Source organism: Saccharomycodes ludwigii, chromosome I (assembly GCF_020623625.1).
Source record: "Saccharomycodes ludwigii strain NBRC 1722 chromosome I, whole genome shotgun sequence".
Classification (NCBI taxonomy): Eukaryota; Fungi; Ascomycota; class Saccharomycetes; order Saccharomycodales; family Saccharomycodaceae; genus Saccharomycodes; species Saccharomycodes ludwigii.
In genome coordinates this window covers 1,704,350-1,727,800 of record NC_060200.1, presented here as the reverse complement: position 1 = coordinate 1,727,800, position 23,451 = coordinate 1,704,350, and the positions used below count along the sequence as shown (strand labels likewise).

Genomic DNA, 23,451 nt, shown 5'->3' with positions numbered 1-23,451 from the left:
TTGAGGTGGTAGTTTTGTATTGGGTTAAAGAAAGAAGAAAAAAGGAATAATTTAAATTAAATGCAGTAGTTTTTAAAAAAGTGGAAAAAATTAAAAAAAAAATTTTTTAAGGTACTTTAAAGGAAAGAAATATAATGAAAAAAATAATGAAAAAAATAATGAAAAAATAATGAAAAAAATAATGAAAAAAATAATGAAAAAAATAATGAAAAAAATAATGAAAAAAATAATGAAAAAAATAATGAAAAAAAAAAAGAGAACGAGAGAGGGAGGGGTTTTTAATGATTAACATCGAAAGTTTAGCATATTTTTTTTTTATATCTTTCCTGTATTTCAAAGTCCAAACTAAATTCTTATTAATCGTCCCGAGTTAGTATTACTAATAAATAAGCTTTATCGTCAGCTGACTTCACCTTTCCTTCCGTTTTCCACTTCTTTTATTTCTTCATTACAAAACTTAACACAAGAAATGCATTTGATATTGATTTATCTATTCCAAACGAACTTACAAGAGATCATTAACATTTTAATAATTATGATCTTCTTTCTGTCAATTATATATCCTTCATAAATTGCAATGTACATATGTACGTGTATATATATATATATATATATTGACTGAATTTCTGCCAATGATCATCCAATCGCAGCCCTCTCAGCCCACCTATTCTGTTGTCTATTAGTACTATTATATTAAAATTAAATCAACCATTATTATTATATAGGTCGGTAACTTCCTTTTGGACTGCAGCTAGAATCTTTCTCCTCTGTAACTTTTGTGCAGAGGTAACAAACCCACTTTGTGGAGTCCACTCACCATCAAAAAAGACTATACCTAATAACAATTCAATACCACCTAGGCCTTGGCCCTTCCCTGTTTTCAGCAATTCAGACAAAACTGCGCTTCTCAACTTTTTGTTAGAATAAACGGTATGGATCTCGCTAGCCCTTTTAATCAAGCCCAAGTCAATAGCCAGATCAGATATCTTCTTTTCGTTTGGAACAACAATCCCAACAGGTTTAACTTTGGTGTCATCTGCGTAAACACATATATTATCAACAAAAGGATTAGATCTATAAACACTTTCTAATTTTTCCAATGCAATATATTCACCATTCAAAGTCTTTACCAAGTTCTTCTTACGATCAATAACTTTCAATTGTCCACTTTTGGTCCATTCACCAATATCACCAGTCATAAACCACCTGTCTTCGCCATCTTTGGTAGCCTTTACAATGGCCTTTTCAGTTTCTTCTGGATTCTTGTAATATTCTTTCAAAACACACTTACCTTGAATCCAAACTTCACCTTGATTATTCTTGGCATAATATCCTAATTCTGGCACGTCAACTAACTTAACTTTAATAGCGCCTGTCAAACAACCAGCAACGCCAAGTTCAAAGTAGCTTGGGTCCAGAACGGTAGCATTAGCGACAGTTTCTGTTAAACCATAACCAACCAATAGTGGACAAAGCAAGTTAGAAATAAAAGTCTGAGCGTCAAGCGACAATGGAGAACCACCGTTCAACGCATACCTTAAATTACCACCTGTGGCCTCTCTAACCTTTTTAAAAATGATATTAGCCAAGGTGTTCCCACCTGGAATGTGATATTTATCCATTTTCAATTTAGCATAATAAGCCGTCCAGAAAATCTTCTGGGTATACGATGGTAATTGGCTAACTTTGGCCAAAATACCCTTTCTAACAGTTTCCCAAACAGCAGCAACACCAACCATAATAGTTGGTTGAAAGGCTCTCATGTCACTCTTACAATTCCTAACACTGGCATCACTCAACGTTTTCACAGTGGCATAACCAACGACACCACCCCAGTAAAAGGACAGCAACTCGAAAGCCATTTCAAAAATGTGGGCCAATGGCAAAAATGCAATAATACGATCGTTCTGAGTGACGATACTACGGTCTATAACAGTAGAAATACCCCCAATACCAGCAATAAGATTTTCATGTGTTATAACAACCCCCTTTGGAGGACCTGTGGAACCAGACGTGTACATAATACAGGAAATGTCCTTTGGGGATGGCGGATTTGGTTTTATTTCGTCTTTGGCCTCTTTACCCAACTGGATGACCTCATTGAAAGAATAAATTTTCAAGTCAGGTCTGACTTCCTTTAATTTCTTAACAGCTTCAGAGGCATTCTTATAGATTTTGCCCTTGTTTCTGGTATCTTTTGGAGTGATCTCCTCACTATGTATAATGTATCTAATATGGTTAGTGTTTTGCAATGGAACAATCAAGTTGGATAATAAATTAATATCGGTAAAAACAGCATTTGACTCGGTTTGAACCATGGAGTGGATTAACCCATCCTGTCCTAAGGTATCATAAGCTGTAACAACTGGAATACCTTGAGTTTGAGCAGCCAAAAAAGATTTCATCCACTTGTGTGAAGTAGATGCAAAAATATGTAATTTTTCATTACCACCAGGTTGTAAGCCAATTTTAATCAACCCACGACCATAATCATGTATTTCATCCAAAAAATCTTTGCCCTTTTGGTATTTGTAGTCAGAGCATTCGTAAAATAACCAAGTTTTAGGAACATCAACTTCTTTCCCGTCAATAATTTTCTTGACTTTTTTCTCCTCCTCGTGAATATCAACTAGTTCTCTCCAACCAATCACATTTTTATTTTTGGTTCTTTCTAAACACTCAATAATAAATTCATAAGTGGTACTGGCCTTGCTATCAAATGGTCTATCTAAAGGACCTTCTGTTGCACGCTTGTAATTAACTCGTGGTGCTGTTTCATGTTTATTGGCCGCTTTGCCATAAGGTACGTTAACTAATCCCATAGTTCTTGTAATTTAAGTAATTTTCTTTTCTTTGTTGTGCGCGTGACTAGATGTTACTTTATGTTATAATTAGCTTTACCACAGTTATATAAAAACGTATTCCGTTAAGAGGGGGGGGAGGGGAAAAAATAAGATAAAAATAGAGGAGGAAAAAGAAGAAAAGATAAGAAGATAAAGGGAAAAGAAAAGGAAAAAAGAATATAGAAAGAATTTAAAATAAAATATCAGAAATAGTATATTTATATATGTAGTTAAAAAAAGGAAGAAATTTTGGGGAAAAAAAAAAAATAAAAAGTCTTAATGGGAGAAAAGGGACAAGTACGTTTTTTTTTGGTTTTTTTTTTGTTGATTTGCTTTTTGTTGTTTTTTTTTTTTTTTTTTTTTTTTGTTGATTTAAAATAAAAAGTGAAATATATTGAAATTTCCTTTTTTCTATCTCCTTCCTAAACTTTCTTTTAACAAGACCCAAAAGTAAACTGATTATAAGTTTAAGAAATATTAAGTCCAATCTTTTTAAAAAGAGAGGGAAAAAGATAAGGAAATAATGGTTCAGTTAATTTGGACGATAAAATGTCTTATTTCTTTTGATGCTTCCATAATTACGCATTTACATGAAATAGATAAATTATCTTGGAGGAATTATATAAATAGATGAGATGGAAGGAGATAAGCAAGAAGGGGCAAAGAAAGAAAATCTTTCAATGAATCATCTTACTTATATATCACAATTTTAAACATTATATAGGTTAATGTAATTTCATTTTTGGAAAGAAATAAGATGAAATACTCGGATTAGATTTGACTAGCCTAGTTCATTCAGTCATCTATTTAAATCTTATAATTTATACTTTAAATATTTAGTAGACTGTCATTAATGTATACACACACACGTCTATTGATACCTCCCATTATTTACCCCTTACTCATCCCCCCCCTAAAAGTTATATCAATTGTTACCTAATTAATACGAGATTGATCTTTGGAAGACGGGAAGCAAATAGAGAGAGAGAAAAAAAAAAATTTTCAAATAATAAGGGTGTTAAATCTATATATCTTTGGATAGACGATATTGTGGTAAAACGTTTTTCATACATAAACCGCTTTATTATTTGTTATGTTTTGTTTACTTTTTTTTTTAATAAGTGGAAAAAAAACAAATTTACAAATGAAAACTGTTGAGAAATAAATTGTTGAAAAAAATATTGTTGAAAAAAAAAAAAAAATTTATATGTTTACTTTTAATTAATAGAATTGGCTTTTATTTCTATTAAGATTGTTTATAGAATTATTAAGTTTAAGTATTGTAACATGAACAAAAATTAATCTTTTTTTCCTTTTTTCTTTCAAGGAGCCCCGAAATAGGCTTTTATTTCTAAATAAAACGGACTAAAAAGTTTATTTAATATTTGTCCGAATACTATCCGGACTAATAAACTTGTATTTTGAGAAAAGCATTTCCCATCCCCGGTATTAAACCAAATATACTGATTGTTTCATATTGACAAATTAATAAAATATTCATTATACACATATATATATATTTTGGGATTCTTTTCTGCAAAAAAATAAAAAAACAACAACAACATATACAACTTGTTTAGACGTATAGACTTACACAAGAGTTATATACATACAACTTTATCATGGGCTGGTTTTCAAATTTATCCTCTAAACCGATGGACGACCAAACGAAGGCACCAAGTAGATCTTCTAGAAAGCAATGTTGGGATTCTCGTGATGCATATTTTAATTGCCTAGACAAAATAGATGTTATAGACTCACTAGACCCGAGAAATAAATCAAAGATATCTAGTGTTTGTGGAAAACAGGAAAAAAAATTTGAATATGATTGTGCTACTTCATGGATAAAGTATTTTAAAGAAAAAAGGATTACCGATTTGAAAAAAGAAAAAATAATGAGGGAAATTGCTCAAAATGGTGGGCAAATTATTTCAATGGATGGTAGCAACGGTAAATAAGGAACTATTTGCACCCTATGTTATATTAAATTATTAAATTTTTTTTTTTTTTTTTTTTTTACATTCTTTATCTTTTAGTTCCCTCGTAAAAGATAGATAAAATAGGAGAAAAAAGGAAGAATTATATAAATAATGTATATATCACAGCTAATTGAATATATTCAATTATTATGACCCATTAAATTTATATTTGAAATCACTTAGTGAAATATTATGCGAATTTTATCTTGTATATATTACTATTACTATTGTAAGTTGTGTTAAAAATTATCGGTATTACTAATACGTAGAAAAGCTATCCTTGTTTTCACCCTTTTATAAAAAAGAAAATTTTTTCGGAATAAAAACAGACAAGCTATTTCTATATGGTACGACTGGAAATATATAGCATGTTTTTATAAGTTAATAGTTTGAAACTATGGTAGTGATAGTGATTGTATTGTTAATTTAGTAAAATAGTAATAATAAAGCAAAAGTAAAAACAAAAAAAAAAAATAAATTACGATATCTATCCACACTTTTGTGGACAAAATGCATGTAGTTTAAAAACTCCGAAAAATATTTTGTTTTTTTTTAATAATTAATAATACTACAAGCGTTAAAAATAGTACAACTCAACTTTTTTATCAAGTTATTTTTTTTCTTTTCTTTTCTTTTCTTTTCTTTTCTTTTCTTTTCTTTTAAAGGAGTAAACTCCGACAGAGAATTATAATTCATGATTATTTGTTTTAATATATTCAGGAATATTACTATTACTATGAATATCAGATGTATTAAACATACTATCCCTTCTTACCCCTAAAAATTAATTAAATATTTTAGGTGAAAATATCCTTTTATTAATATGAAAAATAAAATTACATAAATTCATATATACCGAATCTTCAACTTGGGCTTATTTCATATTTTTTGGTAAATTCCTTTTATATTTTTGTCTTTGAAAGTATGTATTGGTGTGTTATATTTTAAATGACTTTACTAATAATGTTTTTGTTATATTGCTGGTATATAAAAATAAAAAAAAATTATATATATAATTCTGTACTATAATATGCTTTTGCCGTTTAACGCGAGTAATTTTTTTCTTTTTGTGTCCTTTTACAAATAATAAAATACAAAAATTTGAACAGCACAAAATAAGGGATACAAATATAGAATATAATAGAATTTTGTAGAATTTATTTATAACTTTAATTACTTGAAGCATTAAGTATTGGTATTACTAATAAAGTTTAATTGGAAAACATTTTTATTTTGTTTTTTGAAAAAAAAAATAAAAAAAAAAAAAAAGGAGGGATAGGAAAAGGACAAGGGATGTCTTGAAATGTTCAAATAAAGATGTGACTTTTTAATTAATCTTTTCATCACATTGGAAAAAAAAAAAAACTATAAAAAGAAGTATATATTTTAATCTTTTCCCATATCTCATCTATTTTCTTTCTTTCTTTCTTACACTCTTCTATTAGAAAAAAAAAAAAGGAAGAAACAACAACAACAAATAATCTAAGTCGTCTCTATTCTTGAAAAAAAAAAAAAAAAAAACAACAAGAACAACAACAACAAAGAATACTTATTCGTGCAATTAACAAGAATATTATCTATAAAGCGATAACGAAAAATACAATGGTTTATAATCCTTCTGATTTAGTCATTAAAGCTAGTGGAAACCAGGCTGTCAATGTTAACCCAACACATGGTGTCGATTTTAAGATCACCAACCGTGGCTCCGATTGGCTTTGGGCTTGTTTTTCTGTGTTTGGTTTTTTAACCGCTTTATACACGTTATTATTGTTTTTAAATAGAGTTGGTAATAGATTTAAGAAGGTCGTTTATGCTTCTATAGTATGGATCGGAATAGTAATGACTTTCAATTATTATGCAATGGCTTCTAATTTAGGTTGGGCAGGCATTAATGCGGAATTTAACAACATTACTGTTAGCAACCAAAGCGCCAATCCAGGTGTAAGACAGATTTTTTACACTAAATTTATTGCTTGGGTTTTATCCTGGCCGGCCTATATTTTGATTATCGAGGCCTCCTCCTTGGAAGGCGACTTTGATGGCGCCCGTTTATTCGATTTATTGGAAGCTTATTTGATCCAGGTTGGGGGCCTAGAGGTGTTGTCCATTGGTCTTTTGTTATCCTCTTTAATTAAAAGCACCTATAAGTGGGGTTTCTGGGTTTTTGCAGCCTCTGGAGTTATAACGTACAGTGCTTTTTTTGTCTACCGTCATATATTCCAATTATACACCAGGGGTTTGAAATTACTAATTCTATTTGTTTCAATAGTTGTTATTTTGTTATACCCAGTCGCTTACGCTTTATCTGATGGTGGTAACGTTATTCAACCAGATGCTGCTGCTGTTTTCTTTGGTATTTTGGACTGGTGCAGCTTTGTCATTTTACCAATCTTTATTTCATGGGTCTCTTGTTCTGGTTCAGCTTCATTCTTACCAACCATCTTCAAAGAAAGAAAATTGCCTGAAAAACCAGCTGCTGATACTGAAAAACAGGAGCCTGCTTCTATTAGGGCTTCTGGCGAAACCGAAATCCCAGAGGTTGTTGATACAGGAGACTCTGAAGAATCTACTTGATGCTTCCAAAAAATCTTTTGTCAAGACGAGAAAATTTTTTTTTTTCTTTCTTTCTCTGTCTCAATTTATCTGGTGTTTTAATCTATCCTTAACTGAAATATAATCTTTTTTATGATACCCTTTTTTTTTTTTTTTTTTTTTTTTTTTTTTTTTTTTTATTATTCGTTTATTGTTATTTTTATTTTTCATTGTTTTTCCATCTTTCAATGTCTGCGGTTTTGTCACAATTGATCACGAAAAACAAACATTTACATGTGTTTTTTTTTTTTTTTTTTTTTTTTTGTTTTTTGTGATTATTTTTTGTACATCACTGTGTTTTTTTTTTCTCTCTTTTTTTTTGACACATTTTTCTCCTTTGCAATAATTTTTAATTTTTTTTTAAGTGCCTACACATTTTATTATATAATCCTAATAATTAATAATTAATAATTAATTTTATAATTTTTTTTACAGCTTTTTTAAGATCCAATTTTTTATCTACTTTTTGACACCAGCAGTGCTTTGATTCATTCGATAGTTTAGGAATTAAGTCAGATTTCTAATTTACATATACAAAAATAATATTAAAATAATAAAAAGATACAGTAAAAACTAAAACATATAGTAGATTATATTGATATAAATAAAATAAACATTGAAATAACAGTAATCAAATCTTTTTTAGCATTTTGTCAATTTCGATAATGATTAAAGGCAAATATATATATATACATATATATTTCTTTTCTTTTCTTTTTTTTTTTTTTTTTTTTGGATAATATCTATTCAGTTCTTTTCTTTCTTAGATTTTTTGTCTTTTTTATCTTTTTTAGATTTCTTTTCCTTTTTAGATTTCTTGTCCTTTTTATCCTTTTTAACTTTCTTTTCCTTCTTATTGGATTCTTCTTCATCATCATCATCTCTCTTTCTCTTTTTATCCTTCTTATGCTTTTCTATTTTTTCTTCCTTTTCTTTTTCAGATCCTTCATCATCATCAGAATCAGCAGCAGGTGCCGAAGTGGCATCAGCATCAGCATTATAAGCTCTAGCTTCGGTAATTTCAACCTTCTTTTGATCGTGAGAAACTTTAGCAGTAGTTCTTAAATCTCTGCCTTCCAATTGAGACAATCTGTTTTCAACTTTAGCTCTAACTTCCAAACCAATATCCCCGGAATCATCTCTTTCTTCAGATAAAGCATCATAACGTAAAGCGACAGCAGCTTTAGCAGCCAAGACTCTGGCAATTTTGCCCTTATTTTTACCACTGGCCTGTCCAACTAAAGAAGCATGATACAATAAACCATATTTTGGTGTATCATGTTTAGTTTTTAAAGCCCTGAATAAGGCCTTTTCAGCACCCAAAATTTGGATGGTAGAGGCTGGAGACTTGGCTAAAGAAATTAAAGAACCAGCATGTGCAATTAATCTGGCACCAACTAGTTCACCAACTAACTGAGTCAAATTTGGAGCAATAGCCTTCATTCTGGAACTCAAATAATTCGATAATTGTTCTCTATAAGCTGCAAATTCAACAATTTGTTCGGCTAAACACTTAATATTTTCTAAATCTGTAGAAGTGATTTCGGTACCCATAGAAACTTCAGCAGCAGACTTGACACGTTCTTCAATTTCTTCTGGTAAGATGCCACTCAAATCGGTTTCAGATGCATTGGATCTAACACCCATGGCCAAAATAATTCTAGCAAATGCAACAGAATCCACAACAATTTTGGCCAATTCTGGGAAATGCCACCCATACCATTCTTTACATCTCATGGCATATGTATTTAGTTCCTTATCTAAATCATCTAACAAGGCAATTGCTTGGATAATCATAACATCTACCTTATCCGCAGAAAACTTTAATTTATGACGACCAATGGAATGTGCTAGACCTAAGGACATTTTACCCAAGTCAGAATCACTTAGACCTGGTAATAACTCTGGTAAATATTCCTTCACAGCTCTGTAAATATCTAACGTGACTGCATCACTGACGACTTTAAAGTTTAAATCTAATTTATTAATGGCATTAGCTAATTTGGTCTCCGAGACAACGAGAGTTGATTTTTTATCGGACTTGGCATCTTCTAAAAGTTTTTCTAGTTGAGGAGAGACTTTACCTTCAATAATATTGGTAGCCTCTTCTAAAGCATTGGCAGCAGAATTAAATTTAGAAAATGCTTGCAATTTGAATTCTTTCAAAACTTTATCCGCACTATTTAAATCTTTGATTAGTGAATCTGATTTATAAATTTTTTTGTCGGAAGCCTTTAATAAGGCATAACCAGCTGGTGTTTCAGTTAAAACGTAAGCCATTATTAATTATTTGTAAGTACCTTCTGTGTTATTTTTCTTTCCCTTCTACAAAAGTGTTGAACGAAATGAACGATGTGTATATTTGCGAATAAGACTAATTCGAAGTGTAGTTGTAGAAATAATCAAAAATAGTTTCATTCAAAATTATTATTTTGATTAGTGAAGAATTATTGGCTGAAAAACTTTAAAATTGTTAAAGTTATAAAAAAAAAAAAAAAAAAAAGAAAAGCTTTATGAAAAAAATTTTTTATTCGCATTTTATTTAAGAAAAAAAAAAAAAATTTAGTATTGCTTCGTATTGATATTACAACATAGAAAAACGTGTAGAAAGAATTATCTAGCGGTCATTACCATAATTTGCTTTTACAAAACAAAAAATAAACAAAAAAAAAAGAAACGATAAATATAACTTAATACGAAACAGTGTCCAAAATATTAATAATTTGATTTTACATTCGAATTAGAACAGAAAGTCAAATTCTAAACATAATAAAAAAAAAAAGAAAAATTTACTTATAACTATGACATATATATATATCTAGAAGAAAAAGGTATTAATTCCATAAGTAATAATAAGAATAATTTACAATTTAACAACATAATACATGAAAATCGAAGATAAAAATGGAATGGTGAAGTTGTCGTCCCAATTAAATAAATCAATGCCTTCACTTAATGCAGCAACAAACCCCCCTAGTACGCTAAGAGAAGGTAAATTTAAACAACTAACCCTTGGATTCCAACTAATTTCACCAGGTTTATTTACATGGTTATAATGTGGAACAAAATACCCATAAAAAGTAGCAGTAGTAATGACTCCAACAACAAAAGCAGCAAATGAACCAGCCAAGGATTTATTTTTTGTCAATTTAGGAGTCAAATATCCATATTTCCTTCCAAAAGTGGAAGCAGCAGTATCTGACCAACTTAGTAAAAACAATGAGATCAAAGCAACATCTTTAGGGAAAAAGCTGAATGAAAAAATTAATCCTAATATATACCATAAAACACCGTTGTAACTATTAATTTCCTTTTTTCTCATTAATGCACCAACAGTATGACAATACAGATAATTAAACCAATGAACACGTAGCCTAATCAGGTCTAATATAAATATACTAATGAAGGCAACCGTTAGGGGTGCCGCAACCTTTTTGTAGTCATATCCTTGCGTGTATAAATATAATGTGATCAGTCCTATTGAAGAATGCAAGGCTTTTCTTGGGATTTCATGTTTTGTTATAAAATCACCAAACCACTCATGGCTTTTGAAATGTATTTCTTGCAAAGGCAAATGGATATCTGTGTTATTCTCAGAGTGTTTTTTTGAAGAACTCATTTTTACTTTATTTTACTTTACTTTATTTTCCTTTGATTTCTTTAAAAGCTTTAAATGTAGAAAAGACTAAGCTAAGTCTTAATGATTGTAAAAGTAGAAGAACAAGATCGGTTACTTAGATTACGGGAAATAAAGTCAATTTTAATCATCTGTTAAAAAAAAAAAATAAGTATAACTGTGAATGGTAGTAAGTCAAAATAGAAGTAAAAAAAATGACGCGTATATATATATATCAATTTATATTATATTATATGTGTATATCTATGCAATCGCAACAAAAGCTTAAAAAAAATAAAAAAAAAAAATTAAAAATAACTTAAACACCGTGAAAAAATATTCTAACGGTAATAAAATAGAATAAAATAGAATAGAATAGATCTGTATGTCGTGAAAAGTGATAGTATTCTTTTTAAATGTCATTTTCTGTTAGGAGATACGCTCATCGTATGAAATGCAAATTCGCTGCAAGGCCATTTTACAAGCAACATCATTAAATACATATTAATAGTATCCGAAATACAATTACAATAATAAATAACACACATATATATATATATCGCTATATACATGGCGTCAAGCACATGACAAGATAAGAATATTATAGATATAGTAAACCATAAAAATATGTAACAATCAGGAATCCCGATGATCACAAGATAAGTATATTACCAACCACGAGACGTAATAGCTATTAGTTTAGCTTCTATAGAAAGGGAAAGAAGAATGAGAAAAATCAATAATGAATAGACCGATTAAATATATATCAAGATCAAATAAGAAAAATAAATGTACAATCATATCTACATGTATGATCAAACCCTCCAAATACAAACCAGAATGTAAATCATTATAATAATGAATGAAGAACCTGATACGGACGCTACAGTATAACAAAGCAACAGCCCGACTCCGGGTAATAGCACAGACAATGAACCATTCTAACACTATTTTGAATTTAAGATAATGATGTGACAACTTTTGTTAGTAAATCCATCAATTTTCGTTAATTTTTTTTTACCATGTTTGTGTTACTAATGATTTAATGAGATATGATAAACTCTGCAAAAATATTAGTTTAAGAATTTATACTTCACAGCAATTTTTTTATAGTAGGTACTACTATTTTCAGTCAATTTTTTTTCCCCCCCCCTTCCTTGACAATATATATATATATAAATATATACAGATGGGAATAATCACATTTTTTATTCATCCAAAATGCAATCTTCATTCCCACCATAAAACCTCATGAATACGATTACGCTTACAATACCCTGAAAGCTTGAATAAATAACAATTAAGTGACCAAATTAACTTTTTCGAAATGAAAAAATTACAACAAAACATTTATATATATTTAATTATATTTATTATTGGAAAAAAAAAATATAAAATTTTGTCATCTACACGAAAAAATCTTACACAATTATACAAAAATAATCACTTAATAATAAGTAGATGGCTTCTTGTAAGAAAAGACATTGGCAGACTTTTGAATTCTGTGTGGTAATGGGAATTTCAAATCTTTGGTCAAGAATTGCTTGACGTATTGTCTTTTAACATCAGCGGTTTTTTCCAATTCAACAACCTTCAAGATATGGATAGATCTAAATCTAGCTCTGTGTCTAGCAGCCATATCTTGGTATAAACTTTCGACAGCACCGGCTCTGGTAACATCTCTAATTTCCTTGTACATATTGTGAGTACCAGATCTAGAATCGTATCTAACCCAGACACCGAAGTTCTTGACCTTGGTTGGGTGAGCATCGTTAATGACATTAACAGAAACAATTTCACCGGAAGCCTTTTTGACCTTGTGCAATTGTTTCAAAAAGTACCAGTATCTAGACTTGGCAACAACTTCATTTGGAGCAAAAATTCTCATTCTGAACAATTTTGGTTCTGGAACGGACTTAGTTGGCAAACTACGGCCAATAACTTGGTATTCTTTAAAATGAGCCACTGCATCAAAGTATTTTTAACTTTTTTTTTAAAATCATTGTTTCAAAAATGAAATAGAAAAAAAAAAAAAAAAAAAAACGTTAGTAAAAAAAAAATTTACTTTTACATATAAAGATAGTGCAACCTTTCTCAACAAATAGACTTTTTCCTCTAAGAAGTAAATCCAGATCTCCAAAAAAATATTGTATATATTTCTTTAAAAGTGTACCCACCTTCTAGAATAGAGATGAAAAGTTACTAACCTGCAGTTAAATATTAATTGCAATTTAGCAATCTCCGCTACTCTTTTCCTTAAAGGAAACACCTAATATTGCAGGATATTTAATAAATGATCAATGTTTTAATAATAAATCTTATCTGTAAAAGAAAAGTATATTAACCCATTCCAAAATAACAAAAATACTAATACACTCCTGGATATAATATAGCCTTAACAATGAAGGTTTATCATCCTTAATACTTTCGTTTTAATATTATTCTAAATTATAATATCCCATACGATCTGACTAATCGAATTCATATAGTAAATAAAAAATTCCTTCATTTTTTCCCATTCTTTCTGGATATATAAACTTAATTAATAGAAAGCCCTTTTAATTTCTATTCAGGCGTTAATATTTCTACATTATCCCTAACTTTTCAATACTGAATTTTGGTAATCTATTCATATGTTGATATAGTTGCTTAAAAACCTGGGTTTGTTATGTGCACATACTTATTAATACTTCCTTACTTGGTGTTATTTTATGTTACAAAGTATTTCAATCAAAAGTCAAACAAAATAAGAAAAGGAAGAAAAGTTTTTTTTGAAAAAAATTCATAAAAAATACAGAGGTTCAAAAAAAATATCGAAGAAAAACTATTACTGCAATAAAGACACCCCAAACCAGTAGTAAGTTGAAATATGAAAGCAAAAAGAGAGAAAAAAAAAAAAAAAAAAATGAAGAAAAAAAAAAAAAAAAAAAGAGAGAACTTGTAATGGAGGGAAAAAAAGCTAGAAATGTCGGAAAGTAAGAAAAAAAAAAGCAAATGAATAAAAACAAGCACAGCTCAAAGTGAATAGTTTTTTCAATGAAATTATACTGCAGGGTATTTATTTAATACCAAAATAGCTTTTATTCATGCCTAATTAAAAAGAAAAAAAACAAACAGGAAAAAAAGCTCCTCATCAAACCTTTGACATACAAGAAGTTTTGGCAAGTAAAAAGAAGAAAATAATTTTTCCCACCTAGAAAAAAACTTAGGCTGAAATTGTTTTTCTGAATAATGCCTTTTAGATTCAAAAAAAGGTTCTTGCTAATTTTTTTTTTTTTTTTTTTTTTTTTTTAATATAACTGCAATTTCTCTGATATAAACCCGACATTTCTTACAGAGAATCTTTTTACGCCTTGCCAATTTAGCGTTGCTATGTAAGACAAAAAAATGTTTTTTTTGTTTTTCTTAAAAAACATAAAAGGTACGGATGTAAAGTCACAATTATTTATATTTCAAAGAAAATAAATTTAATCAACAACACCTTACGCATAAAAATACCATGCTACTTAAATTTGTTAGAGTGAAGAGCACCCATATCTATATAACAATTGAAATAAAGACATATTCTAAAAAAAAATAACTAAAAAAGGAAATGCACCGATAAATTAAGGAAGTACCCAACGTCACCACTGTAATTGCCATGTTTCCCCAAGGAGAAATGGACCTTGTTAAAATTTAACCAATTTTCTGACACCAATAGCTAATTTAATAAAAGTATTAAAAAAAAAAAAAAAAAAAATACCCATCAGAACATTTAGGCATGGAAAATGTATATCATCTAAGATTTATTATATTGGAAAGCGCAATATTCAAAGGAATCAATTTTATTTTTTCTAAATAAAGGAAAACAGAAAGGGAAAGGGAAAGGGATACTAAAAAACCGTTTAATATTGACCGTTTTTAGCCACGACAAATATAGTTTCTAATTAACAACTATCCCACGTTCACTCTTGGGCTTTTTTAGTGGGTTTTTTTCTTTCATTAACTGGATGCACTCCTTTTCCAAATCAATCACGGTGCATTTAGTGGCTTTAAAGGAATCAACAATAGATAAACTCAGCTGCTTTTCTAAATTTTTATTAAAAACATCATTGACGTGCAGAGTGTACTTGCATGGAGCAACAACGATGTCTTGAACTTTTTTTCCAACAACAGGCAGCAGTCTTTCAAAAATATTGAAAATCAAAAAAGCCGATCTCGTTAGTTCATTTGTAAAACCATCAGTTGGGACTTCTTTGCCCTTTGGTAAGTAATTTTTGGTCAATCTTTCTAAGTTCTTGTTGCATGGGGCAACAATTGGATCCAAAGCACCCCTTACTAGTGGTCTACCATGTGTATCGTACACTTTTTCGTTGTAAAAGTGTCTAAATTTTAAAACTTGTCTATTACAAGGTTCATACACTTTAGTTTCAGTGAAATCTAAAACTTCAATGGTAACTTTACTAGAAGTACCGGTAATAAATTTACAAGGGGCCATGACTTCATCACCTAACTTTTGATAGGTTTTAGTTTTTAAAGAGGGAATTATTTTTTCCAATGTTACTAATGTTTTGTCACTTAAAGTGTCAACTGTTTTTGTAATTGGGTCTATCACAACCAAAGTTTTGTGAACAGCTTTAGACGAGATAATGGGGTTTATATTAGCAACAAATATTTTTGTTACTGCTAAAGTGCCTAGTGCTTCCTTAGTTTGTTGTACTAGCGGGTAACTATTGATATGATCAAGTGTTTTATATTTTGTTAAGCCCTTGGAAATCGCAGGGGCACTAACAATGTGTTTGTCAACTTTAAAACTTTCTTTTTTCCTTTGGTGAAACATATTAGTCAGATATTCTAAAAATTATTACCAATATATCCTTTTTTTTTTTTTTTTTTTATTTTATTTAAATGTAATACTCTTTAGATTTTTTTTATAGGCTTGGGGCTTGTTTATGAATTTATTTTTTACTAAATTGTAAAATATACAAAAAAAAAAAATTATTCTAGATAGATTAGAATAAATAAAAAGAAAAATAAATAAGAAATAATAAATAGGTTTCTTCTTATTTATAATAAATAAAAAATACACTAGCAACAAAAATAAACGTAGAATTGAAACATCGGTTATATTCTTATCGAGTACACAAAGGAAAAACATCTACTTATTCCTTTTTTTTTTTTGTGTGTGTGTGTGTGTGCCTTTTTTTTTGTGTCATTGCTTGTGTCATTGCTTGTATTAGTTTTTTAAAAGTAAAATCGGTTAAAAAAAATTGTTTTTTAACCATTTATCTCCAATAAAGCATAATGCTCAAATAATGGTAAAAAAGATAACTGGTCAAGATTAATGTCAAATGTACTTTACGTATTTGACATTACATATACATCAACAAACAAAAATAAATACAATATATATATATATATTTATTTAGGGCTATAATTTTTGAAAGAAAACTATTAGTATTTGAAAATAAAGGATAAAAAACTAAAAATAAACAAGTATTAGAGGTAAGACAACCTATTCATATATATATTATCTTGCTAAAACTCTTCATAGACTTAGTCATCATATATAAGGACCAAAGTTTTTTTTTTTTTTTTTTTTTTTTTTTGTCGATAAAAAAAGAAAGTGCTTGTAATATTATCAAAATCATAAAATTAAAAAAAAAAGAGGCAATTTATTTTTGCAAACATCTATCAGCGTTACAATTAGCGGCCTGGTCTACTAAACAGTTAGTAGAAGCAGTAGTAGATCCATAGGCGTCATCATCCCCATTAATGTCAAAGTTTTCAATTGATTGATTACTGACACCGCCCCCTGCAATTCTAGAAAACCTCAAACAATTAGCCTGGCTAACATCACCAGTAATAAATTCAGGCTGAACAGTGGCAGAGTGAATACCATATCTATGGAAGATATTTCTAATTAATTTAGCAATTTCGCTAAAATGTTCAGGTGTAGAATCGATTTCGACATGAAGAGAAGCAATAAAAAAGGATTCCGTCAAGTTCCAAATATGGAAATCATGAACCGACCTAACACCTGGAATATTTAGAATATCCTTTACAACAGCATCTGCGCTAATAGTAGATGGTGTTGCTTGCAATAGGATCCTAGAAGCTTTACGCGATAATGGAATTGCAGAGGAAAAGATAATGGCTGTAATAACCAAAGAAACGAATGGATCAGAATAAAATCTCCATGAATAGTCCGTTTTCCAAATTAACAAAGCTGTTAAGATAACACCAACGTTACCTAAAGCATCACCCAAAACATGTAAAAAAACACCATGCATATTTAAAGATTTTGGCTTTTTAGACTTTTTGGCATCTTTCCCTTTACTGTTTAATAAACTTGTGTGCTCATCTTCACTTCCGGTAGCGCTATGGGAATGTGTATGTTTAGCAGAAGAATTGTGGTAACTTTCAACAACAGCACCAGGCATCAAGTCATTTAAACGTGTCCTACTATTATCCCAAGAGTTACTTTCCAAATCTGAAGCAGAGTCGGTATGATTGTGTGAATGGTCTTCATGCTCCCCATGCATGGTTTGTTCATGTTCGTCAGAAAAACCACCGTGGGAATGTGCGTGGCCGTGTCCGCCCTCATGGAACAAAAACAAACCAATGATATTAGAGATTAATCCGGCAGTACCCACAACTAAAACCAACTTTGGATTTTTAATTTCTTGGGGTTCAAAGAATCTTTGGATAGCTTCAATGAAAATGGAAACACAAAGAGCAAGCAAAAAAATTGCGTTGACCAAAGCACCTAGAATTTCTGCTCTTTTCCAACCATAGGTATATTTTGCATCTGGGTTTTTGTTTTTGGAAACATTAACAGCCCATAAAGCAATAATCAAACTAAAAATATCATTTAACATATGGAACGAATCTGCAATTAAAGCTAAAGAATGAACTGCATACCCGATAGTGATTTCCAGTAAAAAAAAAACTATATCTAATAATAATAATGATACGATTCTAATCTCTTTATTTGCTTGCTTTGCCATTTTTTATGTGAATGAATATGACAGGTTATACTTGGAAGGAAAATATTTAGCAATGTTCTGGGACTTGCTATAACAAATAAGGTCTTTATTTTGAGTGTTAATTTTTTTTTCCTTTTTTTTTTTTTTAATTTTTTTTTTTTTTTTTTCTTATTTATTTATTTATTTATTTATTTTGTTGTTATATACGATTTTTTTTTTTTCCTTTTCTTTTTTTGTAATAACAATTAACAAAGATTCTCACCCCCCCTCCGAAATTAAAAAAAATAAAAAAAAAAGGAAAAAAAGAAAAGAAAGAAAAAGAAAGGTGCTAAATAGAACATTTGCCAGAAATGCAAAGGATTTTTAATAATTTTTGATTATACAAAAAGGGCCAAGAAACTAATGAAATTATTCAAAACTAAAACAAATAAAAGCAAATAAAAAAAAAAGAAAAGAAAAGAAAAGAAAAGAAAAGAGAAGAGAAGGCGAAGCAGGGCAAGGTAGCTAAGAAATATGATAGAACATAATAAAGCAAATTGTTGATATATTTACGGAAAATACATATACATATTTTTTTCCTCCTTATTTTTATTCGCCTAATATAAAAAGCCATTATTTATTGTTTCTGTTCCATGTTTCTCAATGACTTTCCTCTTCAGGACTCTGTTTTTCTCTTCTCACGGCGATGCTAAACTTTTGGAATCAGAATTTATAGAATGTTATGTGAATTAATACGTAGAAGTATGTTCGTCTAATAAATACTGAAAGAATATTGAGGGGGTATTCTACGGAAAATTAAATTGAGCACGGACTATATCGGATCGTAGGCTAGAATTGGTGGCAAAGTTATGTCATTATTTTATTTTATTTTACACACTTGGATATATATATATAACAGAGAGTTCATGTCTTTCTCTCTTTCTCTCCTTCTTTCTTTTTCAAAACATGCTTAAAAGCTCTGAGAGAAGAAATAATTAAAAACTTTTTTTTGTTAAAAAAAAAAAAAAAAAAAAAAAAAAGGTGGTATCTTGTATTTGGCCGAATAGAAAGTAATGTCATTCTTTTACTAATGATAAACAACAAACTAAAGCAGACAATGTTAATGTCCCCACTCATTATCACTCATTTGCAAAATATACGTGTGAACGACCCATAAAAACTTAAAGATGGAGACGAAGTAGAAACTGTTTTTTAAAGCTTTACATTCTCACTTTTGTAAAATTACCTAACGGGTTAGATTTCTACTGTATATATTTCTGTGGCATTAGAAACTCATTCATTTGTGTACTTCAACTCTTTCTAGTATATACACCTCTAACTTGTCATTTATTCTTTTAAACAGAATTTTTTTTTTTCTTTTATCAGCAACCAATGATTTATGTAAAAATTTAAAAAAAAAAACAAACATATATATATATATATATATATATTTTCCAGTTACATTTTACTTTATCAACGTTATATATGCAATGTTGAATAAGTATTACTTAGCTGACAAAATCAACATAACAAAACAAGAACTTGGAATTTGTTCATGTGTGTTGGTTATTTTCTTTTAATATTGGTTGTTTTTTTTTTTTTACTAATTAATAAGAAGTAAAATGTATTTAACTCTAGTATTATATGATGTAGCATTTAAATCACACATTATATATCATATATTAAATAAATTGTTCTAGACTTTATTATTTATGGTGGTATGAATTTTACTAACAAACAGAAATACAATACTAAAATTCTTTAATATTTTTTTTTTCAGTGAAGAGCGATTCTATTGTTTAATTACACCTATACACCACATATTATAAAAAGTAGTGCGTTTAATAATATTTCCTATTATGGAAGTTTAACTATATAATATAGGGAAAAGTAAAATGAGGGAAAAGTAAAATGAGGTAATAGTTATATTCCAGGGCAAATGAAGAGCCAAAACAGTAAAAAAAAGTTATTTAATCTAGTAACTAGTTGTAGATCCTTTTTTTTTTTTTCTCCAAATTATCGGAATTATATTTTTTACTACATAGATACAATAATAAAGTAAGTATTAGAAAGAGTACATGCATTTTCTTTCTGCTTAAATATCCAATTAATTAATTGAAAAATAAAAAAAAAAAAGAAATGTATATTATAATAATAATATATGACACCCTTGAATTTTTTTTATTAGTTCTTATGTTATTTATGATTAACATTTATAACTTTTACGATTATTGTAATATGGTAATTTGTATGTATGTGTGTTTTTTTACTATTATTACTGTATATTTAACTAGTCAATAGTAACATAAGTATTTAAAAGCTATAAAATGTTTAGCTACTCTACGAATATATTGCCGTTGCGTATAGAAGATTTATTTTTTCAATTAAAAATAATACGTTAATATAATAAGGAAAATGTGTATATAGAAAAAAAAATAAAAAAAAATACTAAAACGTTTCTTTTTTTTTTTTTTTTTTTTTTTTCCCTTAATAAAGTATAACAGAATTTATGGGTAATCCATGAGATTAATTTGAATTAATATTAGCGTATATAGTACACATGTATATAAAACCCATACCTTTTAGTACATATTATATTTCAATTAATAAATAATATTTGAATGTAATATAATTTACTCCAATTGTAATATTGTAGTATTGGGTGGTAGTAATTATTCAATTAATTCTCCAAATACTGATAATTAATTATTACCATCGATACTACTCGTATTTTAATTTTTCTGCACTGAATTATAATATAAATATGATTTTCCTTAAAAGAATTAAAAAAGTCTATATAAATATATTTTGGGTTAGTTTGATCGTATTATGAAGAATAATCCATACTATTTTTCTCTTTTCTTTTTTCTTTTTTTGGTTTTGTTTTATGGTGTAACTTTCAAATCGTATAACGTGTTACTAGTTGATACAACATTGAGCAATTTAATACATTCTTACAGAAATAATAATATAAGCTAAAAACAATAAAAATAGTACTATGGAAATAAAAAGGGGAAACTAATCGCCACTGATACTGCATTTTGAAGTTATATTTTGCTTTAAAGTATATTATACACTACAAGTTTATATCGAATGAAATAGACCCACAAAATTCACTTATATAGAAGTTCTAGACTTTATTTATTTTATGATAACATTATAACGCAATGTACTATAATATTAGCTTAAAGTACGTACACATAAACTTTGCGATGAACATACAAGATGATCAAAATAACAAGTAATTTGCTAGGAGAACGGATGAAATGCTTTAAATATTATCGATACAAGTTGATCAAATAAGAAGCGGCAATAATAATCTATATTGAAAATTTTTTCATATTTTTTTAATTCTAATTTTTATTTTTTGCCAAGAAAGATCTTATATAAATAAGAGACCTTATGATGAATTGAAGGAAAATAAAAATTAGTTTTAAAGTATTTTTTTTTTTTTTTTTTTTTCCTTCTCTTTTTTTGTCTTAATGACTTCAATAGTTAATTAATATTTATATCTTACAAATCTAATTACTAATTAGCTTGGTCTTGTTTCTCTCATACTTTTTTATCGATATTAAACTAAAAAAAAAAGTCATATCTCCAGAGACTAAAAGAAAAAAAAAAAAAAAAGCAAGAAGCTAATTCCTACTATATTACATTCCTTTTTTCATTTTTAATAATTTTTTCTATTATCATAAAGTTATTTTAATTCAAGCGTTCATTCAAATTTATTGAAAAAAAAAAACAAAAAAAAAACCCTTTTTTTAAGATGATTCATTCTAATTTATTAATTTCTACTTTGCTATTGAGTTCCACCTTCGCGGGCATTTCATCCGCTGCTGCCCTGTCCGCCGTTGACTTTAACGAAAAAAACTACGAAAAAAAAGAGTTTGTCTCTGATGACTATCATAATGTTCAAAAACATAAGCACGCGAAAGAAGCTGGCAAACAAATCGAAGGTAAAGAAATCACTCATTTGTTCAAAAGAGAAGGAACATGTTCTTTTCCTAATTACGATGGTATGGTTGCAGTTCAAACTAGCGGTAAAAATGCTGGTTGGGCCATGCATTCTGATCAACAATGTACTTATGGTTCTTGGTGTCCGTATGCTTGCGAACCAGGTCAACTAATGGGTCAATGGGATCCAGAAGTCACTTCATACACATACCCTCAATCTCAATGGGGTGGTTTGTATTGTGATGAAAGCGGTAATTTACAAAAGAAAAACAGTGATAAGGATTACTGTTATGAAGGTAAAGGTACTGTCAGCGTTTTGAATGAAGCTGGTAGCAATGTTGCATTTTGTCAAACTGTTTTGCCTGGTAATGAGGAAATGTTAATTCCAACTAACGTTGAAAGTGGTTCTAGCCAGGTGTTAGCTGTTCCTGGCACAGATTACTGGGCTAGCACTGCATCTCATTTCTATATCAATCCACCAGGTGTTAGTGTTGATGATGGTTGTGTTTGGGGGTCTACTGCCAATCCATGGGGTAACTGGGCTCCATATGTTGCCGGTGCTAATATGGACAATAGTGAAAATACCTATGTTAAAATTGGCTGGAATCCAGTTTATTTTGAAGATTCCTCTCCATTTAAGAACACTAAACCAACTTTTGGCATAAGAATTACCTGTGATGATGAATCTAAATGCAATGGCTTGCCATGTTCTATTGATCCAACTAAACAAGACTTGAATACCGTCAGCAGCGGTGGCAGTTTTTGTGTAGTTACCGCTGAACAAGGTTCTGCTGCCAAGATTGAAGTTTTTGCTGTTGGTGGTAATACCAAGAGAGAACAAGAACATCATGCTCATAAAGACTATTTAACTGAGACAGAGTACAAAACCGTTACTGTCATTGGCTAGAGGTTAGAATTGCATATATATGTATATTTTTTTTTTTTTTTGTCTTTGTTTTTGCGGTATAAATTTGCTATTAGGGTTATACTATTTTTTATTGTTTTATATGGGCATTTTATTTTTATTTTATTTTTATTTTTATTTTTTTTCTGGTTATTTATTGAAAGGAATTTGGATGAAGATATGAATACAAAGGTGAAAAGGGGGAAAAAAAAATGATTGTAGGTGGATGCCAAATGGTGATCAAACACATACATTTTGTGGATTATTTGTCAATTTTGAATCTTTCTATTTTCGATCCTTTTCATTTATTAGAAAAAAAAATTTTCTTTCTCTCATTGATACCCTCTTTCATAGTTGTGCTATTACTTTTTAGAAAATTTATAATGTATATATATATATATATGTATATGTATAAATTTGTTTTTTGGGCAATTTTGCTATCGATATTAAGGAATTTTGTTTAGTATACATGTGAAATATAAGATTGACATCTTTATATTATCATGATTAAATGGTAATTGTGACATTAAATCACTTAATTTCTTGATCTTAAACATAAAGTGTTCACATGAACATATGACATGCAAATAAAGCCGTAATAGAAATTGTAGATACA

At 28.9% G+C, this 23,451-nt stretch overlaps 9 protein-coding genes across 9 annotated transcripts; 3 read left to right on the top strand and 6 right to left on the bottom strand.

Annotated features, from left to right (window-relative positions):
* Nucleotides 1-704: 704 nt before the first annotated feature.
* On the bottom strand, nt 705-2,822 carry FAA1 (long-chain fatty acid-CoA ligase FAA1; the record flags this gene model as incomplete). The annotated part of the gene is made up of 1 exon (XM_046081312.1): nt 705-2,822. The coding sequence occupies one exon, from the start codon at nt 2,820-2,822 to the stop codon at nt 705-707; it is 2,118 nt and encodes a 705-aa protein (XP_045937049.1).
* A 1,643-nt stretch (nt 2,823-4,465) lies between these two features.
* On the top strand, nt 4,466-4,801 carry COA6 (Coa6p; the record flags this gene model as incomplete). The annotated part of the gene is made up of 1 exon (XM_046081311.1): nt 4,466-4,801. One exon carries the CDS (start codon nt 4,466-4,468, stop codon nt 4,799-4,801), a length of 336 nt encoding a protein of 111 aa, XP_045937048.1.
* A 1,623-nt stretch (nt 4,802-6,424) lies between these two features.
* HSP30 (Hsp30p) lies at nt 6,425-7,396 on the top strand (the record flags this gene model as incomplete). Its single annotated transcript, XM_046081310.1, has 1 exon — nt 6,425-7,396. One exon carries the CDS (start codon nt 6,425-6,427, stop codon nt 7,394-7,396), a length of 972 nt encoding a protein of 323 aa, XP_045937047.1.
* A 765-nt stretch (nt 7,397-8,161) lies between these two features.
* On the bottom strand, nt 8,162-9,694 carry NOP58 (RNA-processing protein NOP58; the record flags this gene model as incomplete). The annotated part of the gene is made up of 1 exon (XM_046081309.1): nt 8,162-9,694. One exon carries the CDS (start codon nt 9,692-9,694, stop codon nt 8,162-8,164), a length of 1,533 nt encoding a protein of 510 aa, XP_045937046.1.
* Nucleotides 9,695-10,277: 583 nt separating this feature from the next.
* On the bottom strand, nt 10,278-11,033 carry DGK1 (diacylglycerol kinase; the record flags this gene model as incomplete). Its single annotated transcript, XM_046081308.1, has 1 exon — nt 10,278-11,033. One exon carries the CDS (start codon nt 11,031-11,033, stop codon nt 10,278-10,280), a length of 756 nt encoding a protein of 251 aa, XP_045937045.1.
* Nucleotides 11,034-12,477: 1,444 nt separating this feature from the next.
* Nucleotides 12,478-12,918, bottom strand: RPL20B (60S ribosomal protein eL20; the record flags this gene model as incomplete). Its single annotated transcript, XM_046081307.1, has 1 exon — nt 12,478-12,918. The coding sequence occupies one exon, from the start codon at nt 12,916-12,918 to the stop codon at nt 12,478-12,480; it is 441 nt and encodes a 146-aa protein (XP_045937044.1).
* A 2,034-nt stretch (nt 12,919-14,952) lies between these two features.
* On the bottom strand, nt 14,953-15,849 carry SPS4 (Sps4p; the record flags this gene model as incomplete). The annotated part of the gene is made up of 1 exon (XM_046081306.1): nt 14,953-15,849. The coding sequence occupies one exon, from the start codon at nt 15,847-15,849 to the stop codon at nt 14,953-14,955; it is 897 nt and encodes a 298-aa protein (XP_045937043.1).
* An 835-nt stretch (nt 15,850-16,684) lies between these two features.
* SCDLUD_000726 (cation diffusion facilitator family transporter) lies at nt 16,685-18,019 on the bottom strand (the record flags this gene model as incomplete). The annotated part of the gene is made up of 1 exon (XM_046081305.1): nt 16,685-18,019. The coding sequence occupies one exon, from the start codon at nt 18,017-18,019 to the stop codon at nt 16,685-16,687; it is 1,335 nt and encodes a 444-aa protein (XP_045937042.1).
* A 3,724-nt stretch (nt 18,020-21,743) lies between these two features.
* On the top strand, nt 21,744-22,838 carry SCDLUD_000725 (uncharacterized protein; the record flags this gene model as incomplete). Its single annotated transcript, XM_046081304.1, has 1 exon — nt 21,744-22,838. One exon carries the CDS (start codon nt 21,744-21,746, stop codon nt 22,836-22,838), a length of 1,095 nt encoding a protein of 364 aa, XP_045937041.1.
* Nucleotides 22,839-23,451: the final 613 nt, after the last annotated feature.